The 27,045-nt window shown below is 38.0% G+C and overlaps 2 protein-coding genes across 2 annotated transcripts in view; one reads left to right on the plus strand and one right to left on the minus strand.

Annotated features, from left to right (window-relative positions):
- The window catches only part of LOC127416241 (synaptotagmin-14-like), a 29,431-nt gene extending 25,968 nt beyond the window's left edge, over positions 1–3,463 (plus strand). Inside the window, exon 9 of the mRNA XM_051655483.1 lies at positions 1,861–3,463. Coding sequence (XP_051511443.1) covers positions 1,861–2,177 — 317 coding nt within the window. The 3' untranslated portion in view covers positions 2,178–3,463. The remainder of the gene's footprint in view (positions 1–1,860) is intronic.
- A 224-nt stretch (positions 3,464–3,687) lies between these two features.
- Positions 3,688–22,065, minus strand: LOC127416242 (potassium channel subfamily K member 5-like). The gene is made up of 5 exons (XM_051655484.1): positions 21,621–22,065; positions 17,651–17,762; positions 16,593–16,759; positions 16,010–16,178; positions 3,688–6,636 (listed from the first exon to the last, which is right to left on the minus strand). The coding sequence occupies exons 1-5, from the start codon at positions 21,804–21,806 to the stop codon at positions 5,927–5,929; spliced, it is 1,344 nt and encodes a 447-aa protein (XP_051511444.1). The 5' UTR covers positions 21,807–22,065; the 3' UTR covers positions 3,688–5,926.
- Between the last annotated feature and the right edge of the window lie 4,980 nt (positions 22,066–27,045).

Raw genomic sequence — 27,045 nt, forward strand, 5'->3', positions numbered from 1 at the left:
CCCCGGTCTGTAGGCCTGTTGGGGCTTTCATCCTGAACACATAAGTGTCCTTTAATGTCTCCAGAGCCCGATGATTTTGACTTCTTTGCCATGTTTTACCTCAAAGAGCAAATGTGTAACTGGGTGTATCGAATTTCACCAGATTATAACATGAGAATAATAAAAAAATTTAGCAAAGTGCGCAGAGCTCGTCGTTCACACGTCTGCTTCTTGCATGGCGTCACGTGAACTTATAGATAAACTTTTAGCTGTACAGGATGATGATGCATCATCCAACATTTTATCAAGGGAAATAAATAGAAACATTTGCTAATTTTGTTGTCATACCACAAAATTTAAAATTATGAGAAGGGGCCATCTTACCTCACTAATGGTCAAATCAAATATTGTATGTAATTGTTAATTTTCACAATTTAGTTGAATAATTGAATAACTAAACAATGACAGGTAAATCAAATAACAGAATCCCCCAAGGGTCTAACTTTAACTTGTCACTTCAAAATAAAAACAATATTTTTTACTCCAAAATTCTGAATACTTTACTGTGTCCACAGATCCCCCATTAACAAATAGACATAAAAACTTTTAATATCCAACATAATAGAATGTCACAGATCACTATTTTCCAATGACCAAAAATTTGATCATTTAACCTCAAAACTGTTTGGATGGAATAAATCTCCCAAATGTTGATATCAGATGAAATATCAAGATTAAGAGGAGCACAGCCATTCAATAAAGGTGCTGAGATTAGATTTAGTGCCATCTATGGTCAAGAGGAAAAGTTCATTTTACCCCGGGGTGCGTCTTCCCCCATTTTACCCTACAATATATAGCCTGCATTAATGGTTATTTGTTTTATTTGTGTACTGTAAAGTGTTTTTCTCTGTATAGTGAAATTGTTTTCCTACATAGAAATATACATTTAAATGATTTGATATCACGAGAAAAAGGCACCACTGACAGCAGTAAAAAAAAAGACATTTGATATAATTATGGGACACAGTTGTCCAGCATCTGCGAAGACGAACATCAAAAACTAGCACTGGTGCAATAACATACAGTATTTTTTAAAATTTTAATTGCATGTTAATTTAAATGTGTGTGTGTATGTATATATATATATATATATATATATATATATATATATATATAATTTTTTTTTTCATTTAGCAGGGAAATAAATTTACAGTGGCACTGTTAATGTTAATGTTATGTTAATGGTTCCTCCAGGGATGCTTGTGCATTAGCATTAGACACTGGAAATGTCCCGCCCCTTACTGAAATGGAAAATATAATTGGTCAGCAAATATCCAATCATGTCTAAAAGGAACGTTCTGATTATTGGATCAGTTTAGTCGGACTGTCTGCCTCCCGCAGCTCTGTGCGCGTTTAGGGAGAATCTCTGTACACTTTACAAAAAAAAAAAAAAAAACAACACAGTTCACTCAATGGTGCTGCGGCATTGCGTTAGTAGATTGAAAAAGTTCTGGGTCAAAAGCCTACTCGTTGTTCTGGCGGCCACACGTATCATCAATTATTTTAGGTGGGCATACCCAAATCCCAAGAAAGATAGGTGGCTGCGTATGCCCAAGACTACATTACCAGTTTTTGTTCGTTTTGTACATTTTGCAACATCCTAAAACTTTGTTTATCTCCAGGCTGAAATTAAATGTTGAATCCCAGATTTTCATTGTGGTCTCTGACCTTTGGACCCCACTGTGTGCTCTATTCTGGCATACTAAATAGTACGGGTAGTATGTAAATTGAGATTCACCCCAGATCTTCATGGCCATGTTTGGAGTGGAATACTTGCTTACAACTGAATATTAAGCAGTCTCTACTCTCTCATTCAATCAGATACCTATGTGAAGTTGACAATGCTGGATTCCAAAGGGAAGGAGATGTCCAAGTGTAAAACCTCAGTATGCCGTGGTCAGCCCAACCCCACCTACAAAGAGACGTTTGTCTTCCAGGTGGCACTGTTCCAGCTTTCTGAGGTGACCCTACAGGTGTCGGTGTACAGTCGACGGAGCAGCATGAAAAGGAGAGAACGGGTGGGCTGGGTCACTTTGGGCCTCAACAGCACCGCAGAGGAACAAGTGGAACATTGGACCCAAATGAAAGAATCAGAGGGACAGCAGGTCTGCCAGTGGCACACGCTCCTCGCCTCATGAGTTGGAGCAGTGATGACCCTGCTAAAAAGATCAGCTTAGACCAGTATGAATTTCCAGGCTGGTTTATGCTGGTTAGTTCTTGTTAGGTGATGGTCTAGCTGGTGGTGAGAAGTGCAAGGGCTGTGGGTGCAATTTGGGACAGAGCCACTGTGATGCAGTTCTTGGCAATGGGTGGTTAAGTAGTTTTTGGTTATGAATACAAATTAAAGTTTAGATTGTAATTTGTCAACCTAGCCTCATGGATTGAACATTACTATAACTACATTTTTGCAAACTTAATTTGACGTGCCTCGTTTTGCATTCTGCTGCAGTTTCCTGGTGAAATGAACACTAGAGGCGCTACAACAACTGTGCGTTTTATTCACTTTCACACAAATCACGAATTCAACGGCTGATTATGACTTTATAAACACTTATTTTTCACTCTGTTACTCACACAGTGCTATGTTATGATACTGAAACACTTTTAGTCTAACACATCATTTGAAAAACAATACATTTTAACACTTGTATTACAGACCCACCTACATTTGCATACTTATTCCAATATGAATATCTTGCAAAGTAGCTCACCTCATAGAGTGTTGCTTTTAGGACACTATCAGTTAGGTGTTGGTTTAGGGTAAGGATGTCTGTTTTGTTCACCTCTCATTTGCTTTTAGGAAACTAATGGTTAGGTTTAGGTTAATGTTTTAGGTTAGGGAAGTACGGTTTACTTATCAAAACCAAACATGCTAGCATACACCTTAAAAACCTTGTCTGATTACAACACCACTTCACTAACTTGTGGTGCCCCCCGCTGGACATTTCACTGGGAAACTGCAGCGAAATGTGTAATTAAGCACATAATTTCATTTTGCAAATATGTTACCATGGTCACGTACATTTCAAGAGATCAGGCTGTAATTTATACTGCAGTGGAATCCTTCATGTTGGAGGATACATTGGAGGACACTCTATGTGATCCTTGGATGTTCTTCAGGACAGCAGTAGTGAACCTGCTGTAATTGCAAAGTTAAAAACGAGTTACAGGGAATGACTATGAAAGATGGCTTAGACTGCCATACAGAACATTTAATTGACCAACTGCCACTGGACCAGCCATCTGTATTTGTTGCCCACATCAAAGCATAGTTACAGTGCTTACAAGGCAGAACTGTACTGATATTCTTCAAACATTCTAGTTAGTTTTGCTTTTTCTTTTTTTAAATCTATAACCCTACTGCAAGTGTTAAGCTTAAACTACAGTATGTTCAGCCGTGTAGACTCCATTCAGTAAGAACTTAAAGAGTGCACAGTTATGTTTAATAAAAAACATGTTGTGGTTTGAGTCTTAACTTGTTTCAGCAATTCTGCCAAGAGACAGGATGTGGTTTATCAACTCAAAAGTTTGGAAACAGCTGATAGAGACAATGTGGAAAGATACTTTTTAATATCAAGTGGCATTCCAAAAATAGTAATAAAAATATAAAAAGGACATCAATACAAAGGTAAAAATAAAAAAATCATGATCAAAAGCATCAGTCAGATGGAAAAATTACGTCTCATAACAACATCCATAATCAAATCTTCCACAAGTTGGCAATTTTGTAGAAGCCTGAGAAGGTGCATTCTCAGAATGCTAAAATGCTTCCCAAATGCACGTTGAGCCTACTAAACAACAGCCTTAAAACTGTCAGCGTCTGACCGAAGTATACTTTGGGCTTTAGATAACAGTATTTTGTCCATTTATGTCAAATACCTCAATTAAAATTATTAAAACCCCAAACTTTATAAGTCTAGTATAAAATCTTATGAAATTTATAAACTTTTAAGAAATATTCCATATTCAAATCAAGTTAAGCTGAATCAACATTGATATTTGTGGCATAATGTTGATTGCCACACAAAATTATTTCATCTCATCCCTCTTGATAAAAAAAAAAAAGAAGCAAAAATCGAGTTTACAGTGAGGCACTTGCAATGGAAGTAAAGGGGGACAGTTTTAGAGGGTCTAAAAGCAGAACTGCAAAGCTTAGAATTTTATAAAAGCACTTACATGTATTATTCAGTTAAAATTTGTGTATTATTTGAGCTGTAAAGTTGTATAAATCATCATGCAAGGGTGTAGATTTGGCTTGAACATTGGGGGTGTTGCAGTGTGGAGCACTTACCCATATTTACATTGATCATGGTATAAATAGGGGGGGGGGTTGTACTTGCATGTTTTGATTATTGGGGGGGGGGGGAATTACCGCTCCCCCATCCCCCCCGGAATCTACGCCCCTGCATCTAGGGTTTATTGTGTGGCGTCTTCATTGCAACGTAGTAAAATTGGCTATAACTTTTCACAGAAAAGGTTAGTAAGTGATTTTATCGCACTAAAATCGTGTTAGCACACATAATGTTTACGTCTTGTGGCTGTACTCTCGAAACATTGAGTATTTTAAAGTTTACGAATTGGCCCCATTCACTTCCATTGTAGGTGCCTCACTGTAACACATATTGTTTTTTAAGAAAAGGAGGGACAAGTTTAAATACATTTTTGTGGTAATCAGTATTATGCCACAAATACTGTGAATTGAGCTTAACTTGTATTGAACCTGGAATATTCCTTTAAGCCATGCAATACGCTGTAGTTTCAAAACAATTTCGCTACGCTACTCCTCTCATCCCCACTAAAATGGCGTGCTCCTCCACTTAAAATGCAGCATTTAGAAAATCGAAAACGGAGTTTTCAAATAAAAATGGATTAGTGTAAATGTTCATTAAAAAACAGGAACTCAGGATCCATATTTTTAATATCTGGACTATTTGTTTGCCCTGGAACGCTGGTTAATTGCTGGCCCTGACCTGGAATACCTGGACGGCTTACTACATTTGACAAAACGTTCCGTATAAAATATATACAAAGTACACTGTATAGACCAGTTCTTTTGTATACCAAAACACACTTCTCTAATGCAATTCACTCTTCTCGACCTTCAATTCCTAGTATGACAGATCTACTGATAGTGATATAAATTATTTGAATGACCAATGAATAATGTTTTACACTGCCCTTATTTGATCTGACTCAAGACAACACAACATTTTTTATTAATTTTTACACAACAGTAGATTGAAAACTCAATATAATCATATTTACATCAGAGATGATACCTGGATGCAACTTCATTTTACATACACTGTAGTGAGGTCATGGGAAAACAATGTAACCTACTAATGTTTAAACACTTCATTCAGCATTTTGTTTCAAATACTTGTACGCTAGTATTCCATTCCTAACATTGGCAGATTTTGTTCAAGCAGACATTTTGGTAACATTAATCCAGAGAAAGAAAAACTATTATAAAAACCACAGCTAAAATTTCCAATGTCATCTGTGAAGGTCCAGATGTGCCAGGAAATCGGTTTAATTTCCTCTGCCAACCCTCCCACATCCTTATCTTAGTAACAGACTGGTTGTAATACCCTGTGTGTTACCTGAATCTTTTTTAATACTGTAAACAGAAATAATCACTTGAGTGTCATGAAACTGCAGCCATATTTGGCAACTTCATTAGGAAAAGCATATACTTGTCAGCATGTCTTCCTTTTAAGAGTTACAGTCTTCTTAGTTCCTTAAGTGCTACTGATGGCATCAGCTTTATCCTCTTCCGCTATTCAGCTCAGCCATAGTAATCTTCACCATTACCAAATGAATAATTTAAAGCAGAGCAGAATAACTTGGATAGGGTCATTTTAGACTGTGTAGATAAATGTCATCTTCAACCAGTGCTTTTTCTCTTTCCTAAAAATTTGTCTTCTGATACTTTGGAAAATGAAAACCTCGATTCACTTTTATTGATGGTAACAGTAGGGCTTTGGACAGGGCTCTGGAATAGTGATGGATAGGATCTTCCCGAGTCCCATGCACAGCGCCCAGATTTCACAACATGCTTGGGTTCCTGAGGATCTCTGTGGTGCTCCTTTAGTAGCGCCTGTCCCTCTTGGCTGTTTTTGAGACTTTCTGTTGATTCTCCAGATATGACCATGCACATGTTGGTGCTGATGCTGAATCGCCGTTTCAGATGAGGAGAATGTTCAAGTGGGATCACTAGGCCGTGCAGAAGATCACTGCAGCTCTTAGACCGTGCCAGTTCCTCCTCCTGCTTCTTCTTCTTGCGTCTCTCATCCGCTCCAATGGCTCGGATGACGTCGCTGTAGTCCTCAACCTTCTCAGACATGAACTGAAAGATGTCGATGACGCCAGTGAGAGGTGGTGGCTTTGGGGCTTTTTTAATTTCTTTTGTTATCGGTATGTCATCGATAGGAAGCTTGTGACGTCTCAGCCTCCTTTTCTTCAGGACTTTATGGGCTTTGACCACCATATGCACATTCCAGCTGAAGAACAGAGACAACCAGGCCAGACCCAGGCAGATCCACAGCTGCACAAAGAATCTGTAGAGTGATGGGTAGTCTATTTCCGGGTTCACACCTGTACAGAAAACACAATGTTTGTGAAGCTTTTCCACAATTTTATTTCTCAAATTTGTCACATTATTTGTGGTGGAAGGCATCATTATTATTGTTCATGCTAATGTTTAGAAATTTGTCCTAGCGATGATACTAACAGTAGCTATTTTCACAACAGTATAGCTTCTCCAGTATCAAGCTACATTTTCCAATCGGGATGTGGACGGTAACTGTCTTTAACATTCGGTAACCACGAGGTTTCACAAATGGTCCATTGGTTTTTCGTCGAGAAGCAGGAATAAATAATGTTTATTGTAATAGAATTTCCTCAAACACTACTTAAAGCTGAAATATGTAACTCCTGAGCCAATAGTGCCACCAAACAAAATTGCAAAAATAATCTGTTTTCAAAACAGCTTTGAGTACGTCCCCCGTCTGCCGTTGGTAGACGTCCCCCGCCCCCCCCAACTCACACCATTGGTTGAGTCAATGTTATTGTGTTTGTTCACACAGGTCACTCAAAATGAACAGAGGAATTTTAAGAGTGCTAAGGAGACATAGTGCTTATAGCTTTTTTTTATTATTAACCTATGAATGGCTTACCTGTAGTTGTCTCTGGTAAAATATCCTATCCAAACTTATTATGCAGAGAAAAAGTTACATACTTCAAAGGTTAGTTAACCCAAAAATGAAAATTCTATCATAATTTACTCACCCTCATGCCATCCCAGATGTGTATGACTTTCTTTCATTTGCTGAACACAAACAGAGATTTTTAGAAGAATATTTCAGCTCTTTTGGTCCATACAATGCAAGTGAATGGGTGCCAAAATTTTGAAGCTCTAAAATCCAAATAAGGGCAACATAAAAGTACTCCAGACGACTCTGGTGGTTAAATCCATATCTTCTGAAGTGATATGATAGTTGTGAGTGAGAAACAGATTAATATTTAAATCATTTTTCTTTCACTTTCTCCTTCTGTTTTTGGTGATACACATTCTTCATGCATATCACCCCCTACTGGGCAGGGAGAAGAATTTGACAAAAAAAATGACTTGAATATTGATCTGTTTCTTACTCACACCTATCAAATAGTGTTTGAACACATGGATTTAATCACTGTAGTCATATGGATTACTTTTATGCTCCCTTTATTTAGATTTTGGTGCTTAAAAAGTTTGTCACCCATTCACTTGCACTGTGAGGATCTACAGAGCTGAGATTTTCTAAAATTCTTCATTTGTGTTCTGCAGAAGACAAAGTCATACACATCTGGGATGCCAGGAGGGTGAGTAAATCATGAGAGAATTTTCATTTTTGGATGAACTATCTGTTTCAGTTTAAAAATAGAAGCAAATAATGTGCAGTGAGCTATGAGTCTAAACAGCACAATACATAAAATATCACATTAAAGTCAAAAATACTCAAAACTGTCACTGCTATGAACTACCGGTCATATTTTTTAAACACTTACTCATTCTTTATTATAATTTTTTTCTTCACATTTTTGAAAAATAGTAAAGTCATCAAAACTATGGGAATTGTGTTGTGACTAAACAAAATCCAAAATAAATCAAAACTGTGTTATATTTTAGCATCTTCAAAGTAGTCACCCTTTGCCTAGAATTTGCAGACAAGTAAACTTGACATTTTCTCAACCAACTTCTTGAGGTATCACCCTGGGATGCTTTTTAAACAGTATTGAAGGAGTTCCCATTTATGTTGGCTGCTTTTCTTGATTATTTGGTCAAAGTCATCAATTTCAAATACATTTTTTTTTATTATTATTACATTTTAGTTTTATAATGAAATAAATTAATATGGTGGCACAATTATATTTGTCTACAAAACTAATTTCAAACATTTAAGCATACGCCTTCAGATCAAAAGATTTTTAAGATCATGAGAAACATTTCAGTCAAGTGTTTCAAAACTTTTGACCGGTAGTGTATGTGTTCTACCCAGGCAGGTTTACATTTCCGTGAGGCAGCGAACGCAAGTATTGTCATGTGCGTGGAGTTACATTGCTGTGGTTAAATAGCCTCTTCAGGGTGCTTTGATTTTTAAATGGTTTCAAATCAAGTGGCATTGAACTTCTCTAAATACTGTATGTAAACATGCACACCAGAGCAAAAGGGGAAAAACACTGTCGTACCGTTTATCAACCGCTCAAACTTTGCTTGGTGAAAAACAACCTGGAATCATGTTTAATGGTGTAATGGTCACAAAAAGTTATCTTTGCAGCCTGAACTTCTTCAGAATGCAACACAATGAATGAGAAACAGCACAGGTGTTTATAAAAATTAAAGTTCTTTTTAACTTTACTTGGTGTCTAAAAATCCGGCGATCCAGTGTGAGATGCTGAAAGAAAAAAAGTGAGATTCAGCAAGCAGGTAAAGATGTAGGCCAGAGATCTCCAAGTGGGGGCATGAAAAAGTATTTGCCCCCATCCTGATTTCTTCTGTTTTTGTGTACACCAATTAGCCACAACATTAAAACCACCTGCCTAATATTTTATAGGTCCCCCTCGTGCCGCAACCCTATTCTTCTCACCACAACTCTACAGAGCGGTTATCTGAGTTACTGTAGACTTTGTCCGTTCTAACCAGTCTGGCCATTCTTTGTTGACCTCTCTCATCAACAAGGCATTTCTGTCCACAGAACTGCCGCTCACTAGATGTTTTTTGTTTTTGGCACCATTCGGAGTAAATTCTAGAGACTGTTGGGCGTGAAAATCCCAGGAGATCAGCAGTTACAGAAATACTCGAACCAGCCCGTCAAAGGCAATCTGAGTAAACAAAATACAGTTTATTAAATGATAATGTTATTTATTGAAGCAAAAAAGTTAACCAATACCAACTGGGCCTGTGTGAAAAAGTATTTTCCCCCTTAGTTACTAAATCCCCAAATCTATGAAACCGCATTCATAATGGGGTTCAGCTGGACTACACTCACCCAGGCCTGATTACTGCCAGCCCTGTTCAATCAAATAAACGAATAAATAGAACTTTTTCAGCAGCATGAAGTTGGCTAAAAGGTCTCACCCAGTAGCACAAAATGCCAAGATCAAAAGAAATTCCAGAAATTATAAGGAAAAAGGTGATTGAAATACATAATTCTGGGAAGGGTTACAAAGCTATTTCAAAGGCTCTGGGACTCCAAATAACCACAGCAAGAGCCTTTATCTCCAAATGGAGAAAACTTGGCAGTAGTGAACCTTCCCAGATGTGGCCAACCTTCTAAAATTCCTTCAAGAGCACAGCGACTCCAGGAAAATCACAAAAAAGCCAAGGACAACATCCAAGGAACTGCAGGCCTCTCTCGCATCAATAAAGGTCACTGTTCATGACTCCACTAGTGGCGAGGCAAAAACCACTGCTAACCCAGAAGAACATTAAGGCTCATCTGTATTTTGCCAAAACACACCTTGATGATCCTCAAACCTTTTGGGAGAATGTTCTGTGGACTGATGAGTCGAAAGTGGAACTGTTTGGAAGACAGGGTCCCGTTACATATGGCGTAAATCAAACACAGAATTCCACAAAAAGAACATCATACCTACGGTCAAGCATGGTGGTAGTGTAATGGTGTGAGGATGCTTTGCTGCTTCAGGGCCAGGGCGACTTGCAATAATTTAGGGAAACATTAATTCTGATCTCTACAAGAAACTCCTAAAGGAGAACGTCTGGTCATCAGTCCGTGGGTTGAAGCTCAAGTGCAACTGGATTATGCAGCAAGACAATGACCAAAACATAATAGTAAGTCAACCTCCGAATGGCTCAAAAGAGACTAAATTGGCACCTTTCAATGGCCCAAGCAAGGCATTAGGTATTTAGGCTTTTTATTTTTTTTTAAGTACATTTTAGAGATTTAGTTAGAGTTAATTTTGACCCATTGATGAAAACATTCTCGTGTGATGTTGATAGGTGGGCTTCACTACATTTGTCTATGGCTGGGAAGGTCAATGTTTAAAAAATTATTTGTAACCCCACTACAGTCTCTCCCTCTAGAAGTTCCTCTTATTTTAAACAATTTGACAGAATGTCTAAGTCTTTTATTTAGAATGGTAAACAACCTCAGGTTGCATTTCAGTAAGTTACATAGACCAATTGACAAAGGAGGTTTAGGCCTCCCCACAATTTTGTTTTATTACTATGCCTTTAGTCTCAGACACCTGGCCCATTGGTCTCTTCCACCTGAGAGAGCCCCTCCCTGGTACAACATTGGGGCAAGGACCCCTTGTTCAATCTCACCATTGCAAAGTCTTTCTATCAAACTGCCTAGAGAAGTAAAAATGCATCTCATTATTTCACACTTACATTTAGTATGGACAAAGGTTTCCTGTATGTTCAGTTTTGATACTTACCTAAATGCTTCAAGCATATGGCTGAACCCCAAATTATGTATTAACAAGTCCCCCTTTTGCTGGAAGGAATGGATCGAGAGGGGTGTTGCTACACTTGGTAACCTTTATGAAAATGGAACTTTGAGATCATTTGAAAATATTACAGAGCAATTTGGGATTTAGTAAGTATTTATAGTTGTACCATCAACTTTGTACTATTTTTGGGGGTAGTACACAGCCCCCTAAAGCTGCAGACACACTCTGTATGGTGCTCACAGCCTTTGGAAAGGGGCATGAAGCGTCAGTGTATTACTCCTCGTTGATTCAGAGTTTTGGTGATGAGGACTTAACAGCTCTTAAGAGGTTATGGGAAAGAGATTTTAACTTGGTATTGGAGGATGGGGAGTGGGGAAACAAATCATAAAAATGTTTAAAACTATGTCTAGGGATGCAAGGGTACAAACTAGAGAAGCTTGGTCCAAACTAGAGTATTGATTGGTAGACAGATAATTCTTAGAGGATGGATGTCAATTGGTGCTCCCTCATTTCAAGAATGGTTCACCGAATTGGGCAGGGTGGCAACATTTGAAAAGGTGCCATATAAGCAGCTTGGCAGATTGGACACGTATGGTAAGAAACGGGACAGGTATTTGGCCTTTCTGGAGGGCTCTCAGGGAGGACCATGTTGAGAGAGACAAAATTGTGGTAGTAATTGTGGATTCTGTTATTTGTGGATTTCTTTTTTCTTTGTTTGTTGATTTTTATATTTTTGATTATCTCAAATATATTGTTTGTTTGTTTATGTGTGCATTGTGTAATTTAGGCTTTGACCACAGGGATGTTTGTTGAGGGACAGGGTGGGTTTGGGGAGGAGGAAATAATGGGGGTTAAAGTTGATTCTGTATATATACAGTTGAAGTCAGAAGTTTACATACACTTAGGTTGTCATTAAAACTAATTTTTTAACCACTCCACAGATTTCATATTAGCAAACTATAGTTTTGGTAAGTCGTTTAGGACATCGCTTTGTGCATGACATGAGTAATTTTTCCAAAAATTGTTTACAGATTGTTTCACTTTTAATTAACTATATCACAAATCCAGTGGGTCAGAAGTTTACATTCATTGTGCCAGTTAACTGTGCCTTTAAGCAGCTTGGAAAATTCCAGAAAATGATGTCAAGCCTTTAGGCAATTAGCATCTGATTGGAAGTGTACTTGTGGATGTATTTTAAGGCCTACCTTCAAACTCAGTGCCTCTTTGCCTGACATTATGGGAAAATCCAAATAAATCAGCCAAGACCTCAAAAAATATATTGTGGACCTCCACATGTCTGTTTCATCCTTGGGAGCAATTTCCAAATGCCTGAAGGTACCACATTCATCTGTACAAACAATAGTATGCAAGTATAAACACCATGGGACCACGCAGCCATCATACCGCTCAGGAAGGAGACGCATTCTGTCTCCTAGAGATGAACGTAGTTTGGGGCGAAAAGTGTAAATCAATCTCAGAACAACAGCAAAGGACCTTGTGAAGATGCTGGTGGAAATAGGTAGATGAGTATCTATATCCACAGTAAAACGAGTCCAACATCGACATAACCTGAAAGGCTGCTCGGCAAGGAAGAAGCCACTGCTCCAAAACCGCCATAAAAAAGCCAGACTACAGTTTGCAAGTGCACATGGGGACAAAGATCTTACTTTTTGGAAAAGTTTCCATTGGTCTGATGAAACAATAATTGAACTTTTTGGCCATAATGACCATTGTTATGTTTGGAGGAAAAAGGGTGAGGCTTGAAAGCTGAAGAACACCATCCCAACCATGAAGCATGGGGGTGGCAGCATCACATTGCGGGGGTGCTTTGCTGCAGGATGGACTAGTGCACTTCACAGAATAGATGGCATCATGAGGAAGGAAAATTATGTGGATGTATTGAAGCAACATCTCAAGACATCAGCCATGAAGTTAAAGCTCAGTCGCAAATGGGTCTTCCAAATGGACAAAGTTGCGGTAAAATTGCTTAAGGACAACAAAGTCAAGGTACTGGAGTGGCCATCACAAACCTCTGACCTCTATCTGATAGAAAATTTGTGGGCAGAACTGAAAAAGCATGTGCAAGCAAGGAGGCCTACAAACCTGACTCAGTTACACCAGTTCTGTCTGGAGGAATGGACCAAAATTCCAGCAACTTATTGTGAGAAGCTTGTGGAAGTAAAAAAAATGTAAAGGCAATGCTACCAAAAACTAACAAATTGTATTCTGACCCACTGGGAATGTGATGAAAGATAAAGCTGAAATAAATAATTCTCTATACTATTATTCTGACATTTCACATTCTTAAAATATAGTAGTGATCCTAACTGAACTAAGACAGGGGATTTTTTCCATGATTAAATGTCAGGAATTGTGAAAAACAGAGTTTAAATGTATTTGGCTACATACACACAGACTGGCGGCCAAAAGTTTGGAATAATGTACAGATTTTGCTGTTTTGGAAGGAAATTGGTACTTTAATTCACTAAAGTGGCATTCAACTGATCACAAAGTATAGTCAGGTCATTACTTATGTAAAAAACAGCACCATCACTATATGAAAAAGGTCATTTTTGATCAAATCTAGACAGAACCTATTTCCAGCAGCCATCACTCCAACACCTTATCCTTGAGTAATCATGCTAAATTGATAATTTGGTACTAGAAAATCACTTGCCATTATATCAAACACTGCTGAAAGCTATTTGGTTCGTTAAATGAAGTTTAACATTGTATTTGTGTTTGTTTTTGAGTTGCCAGAGTATGCAATAGACTGGCATGTTTTCATAAAGTGTAAACTACAGTCTTCAAAGACAAAGGACAACTGGCTCTAGCAAGGACAGAAAGACACGTGGAAAGCCCAGATGTACAACTAGAGGATAAGTACATCAGAGTCTCTAGTCTGAGAAATAGATGGCTGACAGCTTCATTGAATTCTACCCGCTCAACACCAGTTTCATGTACAACAGTAAACAGAAGACTCAGGGGTGCAGGCCTTATGGGAAGAATTGCAAAGAAAAAGCCACTTTTGAAACAGAAAAACAAAAAGAAAAGGTTAGAGTGGGCAAAGAACCACAGACATTGGACAACAGATAATTGGAAAAGAGTGTTATGGATCTTAACCCCATTGAGCATTTGAGGGATCAGCTAGAATGTAACGTGCTTGAGAAGTGCCAGACAAGACAGCCACATCTATGGCAAGTGCTACAGGAAGCGTGGGGTGAAATGTCACCTGAGTATCTGGGCAAACTGACAGCTACAATGCCAAGGATTTGCAAAGCTGTCATTGCTGCACGTGGTGGATTTTTGATGAGAACTCTTTGTAATTTAAGAAGTTCTGCATTCTTTTTTTTTTTTTTCAAATTGTAATAGTAATTTTTCATGTTACTAATGTCCTGACTATACATTGTGATCAGTTGAATGCCACTTTGGTGAATAAAAGTACCAATTTCTTTCCATAAGAGAAAAATCTGTACATTATTCCAAACTTCTGGCCACCAGTGTGTAATATATACATATATATATATAATTATTGTTTATTCTGTTTTTTTATATACAATAATCAATCAAAATTGTAAATAACAAAAGAAGCAAAGTTCTGGAGTGGCCTAGTCAAAGTCCTGACTTGAACCCGATTGAGATGCTGTGGCAGGACCTTAAATGGGCAGTTCATGCTCGAAAAACCTCCAATGTGGCTGAACTAAAGCAGTTCTGCAAAGAAGAGTAGGCCAAAATTCCACCACAGTGTTGTGAAAGACTGATTTCCAGTTATCGGAAGCATTTGGTTGCAGTTTTTGTGCTAAAGGTGGCACAACCAGCTTTTAAGTTTAAGGGGGCAGTTAGATTTTCACATGGCTGATATAGGTGTTGGATAACATTTTTGCTTCAATAAAAAATATATGTACTTGAAAACTGTATTTTGTGTTTACTCAGGTTGCCTTTGTTTTATATCTCGTTTGAAGATCTAAAACAATTTAGTATGAAAAATACACAAAAATAGAAGAAATCAGAACTTTTTCACAGCACTGTTAGGGACTGTTCAAACATGCTTTTGTGTGCATCTGTGAGTTTTTTCGATGCACTGTTAATGCGCTGGATGGACGTCTTTGACTGTTGCGCTGAATCTGAGAAGGGTATAGCTGCAGACAGAGCTCCAAAAAGAGGCGGGAGCTCCAAACCGCCAGCAAAGATACAGGGGGTCCCTTACCGAAACCTTTCCATACAATGCAAGTGAATGGTAACCAGAACTCAGAAGGTCCAAAAAGAACATAAAAGGCAGCATAAAAGAAATCCATCATACTCTAGTGGTTTAATCCATGTCTTCAGAAGCAATATATGTGTTTGTGAGAAACAGATCAATATTTATGTCTTTTTTTTACTGTATATCTACACTTCCATCTTCATTTCAACATTCCGTTGTAGAAGTAACTTTCACATTCAGCCACCTACTGGTTGGAGCTGGTCAAAGGTGGAAATTTATAGTAAAAAAGGACTTCATTAAATATTGATCTGTTTCTCCCCCAACCTTCTGAAGACATGGATTAAACCACTTGAGTCGTATGGATTACTTATATTATGTCCTTTTGGACCTTCTAAGTTCTGGTCACAATTTACCATTTAGGCATTAGTTTTATGATGCCTTAATGTGCTTTTTGGAGCATCAAAATTTTGGCACCCATTCACTTGCAACCTACAGAGCTGAAATGTTCTTCTACAAATCTTAATTTATGTTCAGCAGAAGAAAAAGTCATACACATCTGGGATGGCATGAGGGTGAGTAAATGATGAGAGTATTTTTATTTTTGGGTGAACTATCCCTACAACCTAAATGTATATATATACTGTAACTATTAGGTGATATTATCCAATTCTGCAATCAGAACTGCTTCATTATAGTTTGGGATAGGTTAGGTTGCATTGTGACGGTATGTTTTTTATTGGCAAATACAACTCAGAAACTTTACAAATATATATATATATTTTTTTTTTTAATTGCTTGCAGTTGAATAGTTACCTGTTACATAGTCTCCAAAACCAACAGTTGTCATGGTGGTAAAGGAGAAGTAGAGGCCTTCTAGGTATGTCCACTTCTCAAAGGCCATGAACACAAAGGATGGGATGATGAGGTGAACCAGAAATCCCCATAAAAGGAATACAGCAGTACAGATGAACTGAACTTTTTTCTATAGTGGATAAGAAACAGTGACTTGTAATTGTGTACTCTGCAAATAAAACAACCATAACTTCTTAGGATGTATAACCAGATCCAAAATTTACTTAACATTTACTCATGTCGTTCCAAACCCATATGACTTTCAAAAGGGATGTTAGGCAGAATGACTTAGTCGCCATTCCCTTTCATTACATATTTTTTTCCATACAATGAAAGTGAATAGTGATTCAGTCTTTCTGTCTAGCATCTCCTGTCACAAGGAGGAGGAAAAAAGAAGTCATACAGGTTTGAAACAACATTAGAGTGAGTAAACAATGACTGGATTTTCATTTTTGGTATAACTACCCCTTTAACAATATTGATGCAATGCAAACAGCATTGATCAGTGTTTGTTTTAGAAGGGTGAATGCTCTGATATTCTTACCACAGTGAGACCTTTATGGAGGAGCACCTGACTCAGGCGCTTTGTTCTGCCACCAAAGAATGTGCCCAGCTCACTTATCCATGTGAGGCACAGTGGAATACCACAAAGCCCGTACAGGATACAGAACACACGGCCACCGCCTGTCTTTGGAGCGACATTACCGTAACCTAAAATCATTAAAATCATTGTTAATTTCTTTCCAACTTACATTATATGAAATGACACAGATTGACATCTGAAGCGCTACAATGGTCTTTTGAAATTGCTGTTATACTGTATATTTCTGATGTTAAGCCATTTTTGTGTATACAGTGTATATAAATGAAATATTTTCACTGCATACACTTAAAATAATCTACTATGATCCTATGCCTGTAAATACATGAAAATTGACCGTTTTCAAATTCAAGCTCGAAGTACCACCTTCATGTTTTTGCAACATATTGACTTCTAAAGCTACTTTTTGTAATGTCTTGAATAATCAGAATTATTATATTTATAATCTTTTATAAAAAATGGAATTATCATTATTTGGTTGCCTTTTTCAGCAAATATTTATATATGCAATTACTTCAATTAATTCATCAGCATACCATGCAATTAATTTGATTACAATTTTCATATTTTAACAGCCCTAGTAAATTTATAACATTATTATTTGTAATATATTCTGCTTAAAGAAAATAGTCACCACTACTGCAATTGGGTTTCAAAAACAGCTGGTGAAGGAGTGACGGTAAATTCAGCATCTTTCTCTCTTATGGCTGCCATAATCCATTGTCTTTTTTCTCTCTTTTAAAAGGAAACATAATAGGGGATTTATTCTTTTGCTGTTTTTCATTAAAAAAAAAATATTTATTTTAATGGAGGTGATTATGGGAGATCTATTGGGTCTGATTTGGATCCTGGATCTTCTAACATTGAGCTGAATATCTACTGCATGAATGTTTGTAGTCTGACAGTATTTCTTGAAACATTACTTAAACTAGCTATATTTGCAGTTCTAACTTAAGCCTACAGAAATTCTACAAGAGTTATGTCTCTGTGTGAATTTCTACCTATGGTAGTGATAACCGTGGCTGCGAAAATAATAGCATTCTCCCATTTCCAATTGTTGAATTCTTTATTTCCTGTGATGGCCACACCTCTTCCAGCCGCCTCAGCCACAACCTGATGGTGAAACATACAACAATATATTAGCTATTCCTGCAACCCTACATAGGATGTGTGTATGTAGAGAACAAAGATGGATATAACTATAGATAAAGAAAAAAAAAGACTTATGAACTTACTATCAACTGAGAATGAAACATACTCGAGCGCGTTTACGTGCACGTATACTTAATAAGCCGACAACATGTGTGGTCGTGTAAATGCAAATGGCTTTCCTTTATCGGTGTAAGGTCCTAAATGACTTAAGAATAAGTGTGTGTGTGTAGTGGGTGTAGCTGAAAATGGCAAGTGGGAAAAACAAGCCGCTGATAGAGAAGACCCCTGCGTTATTCAGATCTCCTGTTTGGAAACATTTTCTTTTTGCAGTCAATTACAACAGCGATGGTCAAAAAAACATTTACAAAACAGGCACTGTTTGCAGACATCGCTCGACATGAGTGCCGTATACTGGAATACATCGACATATGATCATTTATGCCGAAATCACTGGGGAAAGATGAGCCGCAGATGAGCCGAAACTGCACACACTCCCTTTAGTTTTAATGCAAGCACGCAGTGCTGATTCAGACAGGCATAAAACAATAACTAAAGTGTGACTCTACCCTCCCTAGCAACCGGGCCAATTTGGTTGCTTAGGAGACCTGGCTGGAGTCACTCAGCATGCCCTGGGATTCGAACTAGTGAACTCCAAGGGTGGTAGCCAGCATCTTTACCACTGAGCTTCCCAGGCTCCCGATTATGCTGTATATTGAAACATGACAGTAACCATGTTGATTCTGTGGTTACTATGTTTTCACTACAAATACCATAGTTAAACTATGGTTACTGTACAACAATTATTTTTATTCAGGGCAAACCTGTTGAAGCGTTTGTTACCAAACAGAGTATTCTTTCTTTGGATTTGGCAGTAATATATAAATATATTTTTTCTGTACATTGCAAATATCGAACCGTACCGAAACAGTGACCCAAAAACAGTGATACAAACCGAACCGTGAGAAATTTGAACCATTACACCCCTAATGTTTACTGTATATTAATCACCAGGTTCATTGAGGAATAAGGTTTATTATTAATAACAAGATATGAAGTTAGAGACACCATGTATGTGCTGATGGGGCACGTTTCCATATAGTCGCATTTTTCTTTTGATGTCTTCGCTTCAGTTAAGAACAAGATTATCTAATCAAAATAACAAAATATGCATTGAAGTGAGGATCTGCAGCTATCGGCATAGATTTCGGCCTATAACTTTTTTCTCCCCAATTTGGAATTCCCAGTGCGCTCTAGGTCCTCGTGGTGGTGTAGTGACTCGCCTCAATCCGGGTGGCAGAGGATGAATCTCAGTTGCCTCCGCGTCCGAGGCCGTCAATCCGCACATCTTATCACGTGGCTTGTTGAGCGTGTTACCGCGGAGACGTAGCGTGTGTGGAAGCCCACACTATTCTCTGCGGCATCCACGCACAGCTCACCACACGCCCCACTGAGATCGAGAACCAAACATTATAGCAACTTCGAGGAGGTTACCCCATGTGACTCTACCCTCCCTAGCAACCAGGCCAATTTGGTTGCTTAGGAGACCTGGCTGGAGTCAGTCAGCACGCCCTGGATTCGAACTCGTGACTCCAGGGGTGGCAGTCTGCATCTTTACTCGCTGAGCTACCCAGGCCCCAATATGATATGACATTATATGTAATTACCACAAATGTTAAACAAATCAAATTGTTTTAAGTTTTAGCTTCTTTAAAAGTGAACCACCCTTGCCTGGATTTTACACCTCTGCAAACTGTGGGCATTCTCTTAACCAACATCAAGAGGCACGTCACGCAGACATTTATTTGATGAGTGTGTTTACATCTAGAAGACTAATTTTTTAGGTTGTTTGCTCATCTGCAATACGTCTATAAGATGTTTCCTCTCGGATGTCAATAAGAGACATTCAGCAGATGTCTTTCAGATTTATAATGTTTGTAAGTCTAATCTTTTTAAGATGTTTAGCAGATGTTATTAAGATTGTGATGTTTTCCAGATGAAAAGATCTAAAACGGACATCTCAGAGATGTTAGTGTGCTTTCTGGGGGAGAGTGAGTCATGTATGGGTATTCTCATCAACTACTCTTACACTTGCTAAATAGCAGGCATTTTTTTGATGATATTGTATAATATTGTCCAAATTAATATATTTATGAATAAATGCCATATTATAAGATAAAAACAAAACCGTATTATTTACGGTGGTGCATGGAAGTGGTGCAATTGGCACATATAAAACGTCTCAAAGACGACTGCTGACCCAGATAGCACACATACTGTACATCTCTGAGATGTCGGTTTTAGATCTTTTCATCTGGAAAGAATCACAATCTTATTAACATCTGCTAAATATCTTTGAAAAGATCAGATTTACAAACAATATAAATCATAAATGTCTCAAAGACATCTGCTGAATGTCTTCTTGACATCCAAGACATACGTTTTGGCATACGTCTTTACAGACATATTGCAGATGAGCAAAGAATGAAAAATACATCTTCCAGATATAAAAACACACATCAAACAGACGTCTGGGTGATGTGCATACATGTGCTATCAGGGGAGTGTCCAAACTTTTAACTGCCCTGATAGCACACCTACATCACCCAGACATTTTTTTGTGTGTGTGTTTACATCTGGAAGATGTATTTTTTACACAGTTTGCTCATCTGCAACACATCTATAAGATGTTTCCTCTCGGATGTCAATAAGACATTCAGCAGATGGCTTTGAGACGTTTATGATTTATTAAGTTTGCAAATCTGATCTTAAGGTGTTTATCAGATGTAAATGAAACTGTAATCCTGAGTTTCCAGATGAAAAGATCTAAGACAGACATCTCGGAGGTGCACGTGTACTATCTGGGTGGTATGTGAGTCATAACAAGAGAAAATCAGTTCAAATGTTTTGTGTTTGTGAAGGTATCAGCACACTTAAAGTTATTCACCCCTTCTTCTTCGTGTACACTTTCAGCATGGCTGCAGTCAGCCTATCTCTGAAGACAGCAAACATGGCTTTATAAACGCCTAAATTATTGGCTAACCAAACAAACATACCCAAACCCAAAGCGAGTAAACAATCCTACAGTCTTGAACTTCATTTTCCAAAGCATCATTTACACAACTCAACTTTCCATAGCATTTTGAACAGCAAAAAAATCTTCTGTAGAGTTTCTATCAGCAAAATAGCAGGATATTTGCCTACACGCCCGCAATACCATGTTATGAAAACCTGAAGAACAGGCTTTCTTTGTCACGTGTTTGCATCACGCACAATTAACACAACTAATGTGGCATTTCAACGTTAGCTTGCTTTGTTTACAGATTCAATACATAAGCACGTGGACGCATTTTCTCACAGTCAGCATTCATGTAGAGTGTGAAATCTACAGGACACAAAATAATTACTGGAAAACTGGCACATTCCTGAGGATGACTTCGCCACTTTTACTGCTATTAGGGGGAAAGTCCACAAACATAAAACAATCGCGTCTCTGTCTCTGATGAGCATTTCTCTTGGAGGACCACGAACCTTTTTCGATAAGTTTGAACAAGGTTTCTTTTTGTTTCGCTTGTGTGTTTGTGAAAGAGGAAGGGTATCCATGGAAAGCGTTCCAGGTTACAGAAATAATTTTTGAAAGTGTGTTCTAAAATGTAAGTTCAGTCAAAACTTTCTCAGTAGTCGCTCTACAGTGATGTTTTGCGTCATAAACACTCAACACGTAACTTTTGCCACATCAAGAGCTTCTGGAATTCTTTGTACAACAAAATTGCGCCAAAGTTTTGTCTAAACTCAGTTTTGACTTCAAATACTATAACCTACCTCTATGACTTTCTTTAAATCCTCCTCATTTAAACAAGGATATTTCTTTAATATATTGTCCGTTTGGTTTTTATAATCGTCCAGGGCTGATTTCCAATGCGGCTCCTCGAGGATCTGAAATATCGCGGCTCCGATGGACAAGTAGAAAATGATGACTGAAGTTAGGAGTGGTCCTTTCTCTGCCATAATACTGACAATATCCACTGATCCTACAGTCACAAACACTGCTGAAGTTTGTAAAAGTTTGTGGAGAAGTGTGCCCTCCGACGTAAAGATGACGACTGTGCGGAGGAGGAAGTGGGATCAGGAGTCACGCCTGTAGGTGTGAACACGAAAAGGGGTTTCTGTAATCCTTCTGAACAGATCAGCCTTAAGTTAGTGTTGGAACAAGTCATGATTTTGCTGGAGATTTTTTTCATCCCTTTCGCTCGCGTGCGTGTGTTTGTGTGTGTGTCATTGATGTACATAATTTTTTGTGCTTTTAACTTCGAATTTCCAAAGGATGAAAGAAGTGTTGATGTGATTAGGCAGCAGTTTGAACAATAAAGTTAGCCTACTGGAAAAACTGGTCTAGTTTTCTCAATTTTTTTCCATTACATTGTAAAAATGTTTTGTCAGATCACTAAAAAAGATTATGTGTTAACACCTAAACTAACTGGTTTTATTAAGAGGTTAAAGTCAAAAATTGTATTTAATCTGACTAAATCAACACTGAAAAAAGACTAACCAGACAGCAAGTACATCTCAGTCTGTTTTAGATCTTTTCATCTGGAAAGTATCACAATCTAATTAACATCTGATAAACATCTTTAAAAGATCAGATTTACAAACAATCTAAATCACAAACATCTCAAAGACATCTGCTGAATGTTTTATTGACACCAGAGAGGAAACATCGTATAAACGAACTGCAAACAACTTTATATATATATATATATATATATATATATATATATATATATATATATATAAACATCTTCCAGATGCACACACATCAAATAGACGTCTGGTTGAAATACATGTGCTATCAGTGTTGAAAGACTTAAGTTTTATTTTGCAAGTTTTTCACACAGTTTTTCCAAGTACTACATTTAAATGATATAAAAATTAAGAAAATATACTCAACTTCATGACATAATATTGATTCAAATGAGCAAGTACATTTAAAAATATATATATATTTTAGTTAATACAGTAGCTTTTACTTACAAATCTGATGTACATGGTACTTAAACATAAGTTTTAAAATAAAATTTTATAAAAAATTGTATTATTTACCTTTGAAATTTACTCAAATTAGCAATAAATATGACAAGGTTTTCTACTTAGGATTGAGACATGATGATGCATTGTAAAGATAACAAACAATCTTTTGTTTTTGTTAACAAAAAGTATTTTGTCTGGAAAACTTCTTAGAATTTTTTTCAGTGAACCTGACAAGTTAGGTTACACCAACAAAAGTCATTTTTTATGTGTTAGATAAAGTAGAAATTGATCTTTGAGGTAACAATTGTAGGTTACACTTGAATAGTTCACCCAAAATATGAAAATTCTGGCATTATTTATTCACCCTCATGTCGTATGACTTTTTAAGTGGAACATAAAAAGAGGAATTTTGAAAAATGATCATGCTGATGTGGTATACTGAAAAAAATTTAATTCTTGTGCATTCAAAGGTATTTACAGAGGCAAATAATTACATAATGTTTGTGAATTATAAAGGTATTTACAGTTTTCAGAAATGAATGGAGACTGAAGAGTTATAAAACAATCACTTTATTTACAGATTAAAATAGAGATATAGTAATTAATGTTATTGTGTGAATACAGTTTTCTTTGGTAATTCAAATTATATATATAATTTTTTATATTGCATTTATACATACAGAGAGACAATCAAGAAATTTACTACAGTGAAGAAAATTACAAACCTCTTGAGGAAAAAGAAAAAAGAGAATACATAAGTAAATAAGAGAGAACAAAAGGAGAGGTAAGCACAAGAGATTGATAAATACAAATAAAGAACAGCAATATATGTGCAGCACATAAATAGATATAGTTTCAAAAGATAAGGGGGAAAAAAGGTCAGAGAGTAACAGTGAATAAAGATTAAAGAATAAAGAAAAAATATAAAGAATGAGTGTGTTTCAAAACTTTTGACCGGTATTATATATCTACATATATATATTTCTTTAAGAAACCTGTTGAAAAAATAAAAGGTAGGTATATGGTACAACTTTAGCAAATTAACTTTTTTATATGTATTTTGATATATGTATTATATGTGTAGAGATGTAATAATAAGGGTGGAGAACTATGTATATATTGGCTTTGCAGTAGACAAGGGGTGTATGTGTATATACAGGTGCTGGTCATATAATTAGAATATCATCAAAAAGTTGATTTATTTCACTAATTCCATTCAAAAAGTGAAACTTGTATATTATATTCATTCATTACACACAGACTGATATATTTCAAATGTTTATTTCTTTTAATTTTGATGATTATAACTGACAACTAAGGAAAATCCCAAATTCAGTATCTCAGAAAATTAGAATATTACTTAAGACCAATACAAAGAAAGGATTTTTAGAAATCTTGGCCAACTGAAAAGTATGAACATGAAAAGTATGACAATGTACAGCACTCAATACTTAGTTGGGGCTCCTTTTGCCTCAATTACTGCAGCAATGCGGCGTGGCATGGAGTCGATCAGTCTGTGGCACTGCTCAGGTGTTATGAGAGCCCAGTTGCTCTGATAGTGGCCTTCAGCTCTTCTGCATTGTTGGGTCTGGCATATCGCATCTTCCTCTTCACAGTACCCCATAGATTTTCTATGGGGTCAAGGTCAGGCGAGTTTGCTGGCCAATTAAGAACAGGGATACCATGGTCCTTAAACCAGATACTGGTTGCTTTGGCACTGTGTGCAGGTGCCAAGTCCTGTTGGAAAATGAAATCTGCATCTCCATAAAGTTGGTCAGCAGCAGGAAGCATGAAGTGCTCTAAAACTTCCTGGTATACGGCTGCGTTGACCTTGGACCTCAGAAAACACAGTGGACCAACACCAGCAGATGACATGGGACCCCAAACCATCACTGACTGTGGAAACTTTACACTGGACCTCAAGCAACGTGGATTGTGTGCCTCTCCTCTCTTCCTCCAGACTCTGGGACCCTGATTTCCAAAGGAAATGCAAAATTTACTTTCATCAGAGAACATAACTTTGGACCACTCAGCAGCAGTCCAGTCCTTTTTGTCTTTAGCCCAGGCGAGACGCTTCAGACGCTGTCTGTTGTTCAAGAGTGGCTTGACACAAGGAATGCGACAGCTGAAACCCATGTCTTGCATACGTCTGTGCGTAGTGGTTCTCCCCCACATTTTTGAATGGGTTTTGTTTCACAATCCTCTCCAGGGTGCGGTTATCCCTATTGCTTGTACACTTTTTTCTACCACATCTTTTCCTTCCCTTCACCTCTCTATTAATGTGCTTGGACACAGAGCTCTGTGAACAGCCAGCCTCTTTTGCAATGACCTTTTGTGTCTTGCCCTCCTTGTGCAACGTGTCAATGGTCATCTTTTGGACAACTGTCAAGTCAGCAGTCTTCCCCATGATTGTGTAGCGTACAGAACTAGACTGAGAGACCATTTAAAGGCCTGTGCAGGTGTTTTGAGTTAATTAGCTGATTAGAGTGTGGCACCAGGTGTCTTCAATATTGAACCTTTTCACAATATTCTAATTTTCTGAGATACTGAATTTGGGATTTTCCTTAGTTGTCAGTTATAATCATCAAAATTAAAAGAAATAAACATTTGAAATATATCAGTCTGTGTGTAATGAATGAATATAATATACAAGTTTCACTTTTTGAATGGAATTAGTGAAATAAATCAACTTTTTGATGATATTCTAATTATATGACCAGCACCTGTATATTTATATGATGTGGAATACGAAGGAAATTTTGGACAATTCTTTATTTACTATTAGCTCCAGGCTACCGTGCTTGGCAGTGATCCAGGACACACGCTCCCCCTGCCGCAGCCACCCAAGCGAGGGTCCACAAACCCGTCCCTAGCTGCAATACCAGGACACCCCACTCCACATACTGGGTCCCCACAGTAACCCACTCCCAGATCAAAGGCCATAAGTCCTGCCTTGCAGGAATAAGCTCTGCCTCTCAGGTCCCTTTGGTTGGTGTGGTCATCACCACTGCTACCTGGGCTAAATGTACTCTGAGAGCACAACTTATTTCCAGGGTCACTGCAACCAGTGTGGTCAACACCATCACCACCTGGTGGAGAGTTCCATTTATACGGCCCAGGTGTTGCAAGGCTTGTGTTCACAGGATGGGAACATAATAGGGCAGGTCCACTGTTTTATAATATATACACTATATTGCCAAAAGTATTCGCTCACCCATCCAAATAATTGAATTCAGGTGTTCCAATCACTTCCATGGCCACAGGTGTATAAAATGAAGCACCTAGGCATGCAGACTGCTTCTACAAACATTTGTGAAAGAATGGGCCGCTCTCAGGAGCTCAGTGAATTCCAGTGTGGTACTGTGATAGGATGCCACCTGTGCAACAAGTCCAGTCATGAAATTTCCTCACTACTAAATATTCCACAGTCAACTGTCAGTGGTATTATAACAAAGTGGAAGCGATTGGGAATGACAGCAACTCAGCCATGAAGTGGTAGGCCACGTAAAATGACAGAGCGGGGTCAGCGGATGCTGAGGCGCATAGTGCCGACTTTCTGCAGAGTCAATCACTACAGACCTCCAAAGTTCATGTGGCCTTCAGATTAGCTCAAGAACAGTGCGTAGGGAGCTTCATGGAATGGGTTTCCATAGCCGAGCAGCTGCATCCAAGCCATACATCACCAAGTGCAATGCAAAGCATCGGATGCAATGGTGTAAAGCACGCCGCCACTGGACTCTAGAGCAGTGGAGACGCGTTCTCTGGAGTGACGAATCACGCTTCTCCATCTGGCAATCTGATGGATGAGTCTGGGTTTGGCGGTTGCCAGGAGAACGGTACTTGTCTGACTGCATTGTGCCAACAGTGAAGTTTGGTGGAGGGGGGATTATGGTGTGGGGATGTTTTTCAGGAGCTGGGCTTGGCCCCTTAGTTCCAGTGAAAGGAACTCTGAATGCTTCAGCATACCAAGAGATTTTGGACAATTCCATGCTCCCGACTTTGTGGGAACAGTTTGGGGATGTCCCCTTCCTGTTCCAACATGACTGCGCACCAGTGCACAAAGCAAGGTCCATAAAGACATGGATGAGCAAGTTTGGTGTGGAAGAACTTGACTGGCCTGCACAGAGTCCTGACCTCAACCCGATAGAGCACCTTTGGGATGAATTAGAGCGAAGACTGCGAGCCAGGCCTTCTCGTCCAACATCAGTGTCTGACCTCA

This window comes from Myxocyprinus asiaticus, chromosome 25 (genome assembly GCF_019703515.2).
Source record: "Myxocyprinus asiaticus isolate MX2 ecotype Aquarium Trade chromosome 25, UBuf_Myxa_2, whole genome shotgun sequence".
Taxonomy (NCBI): Eukaryota; Metazoa; Chordata; class Actinopteri; order Cypriniformes; family Catostomidae; genus Myxocyprinus; species Myxocyprinus asiaticus.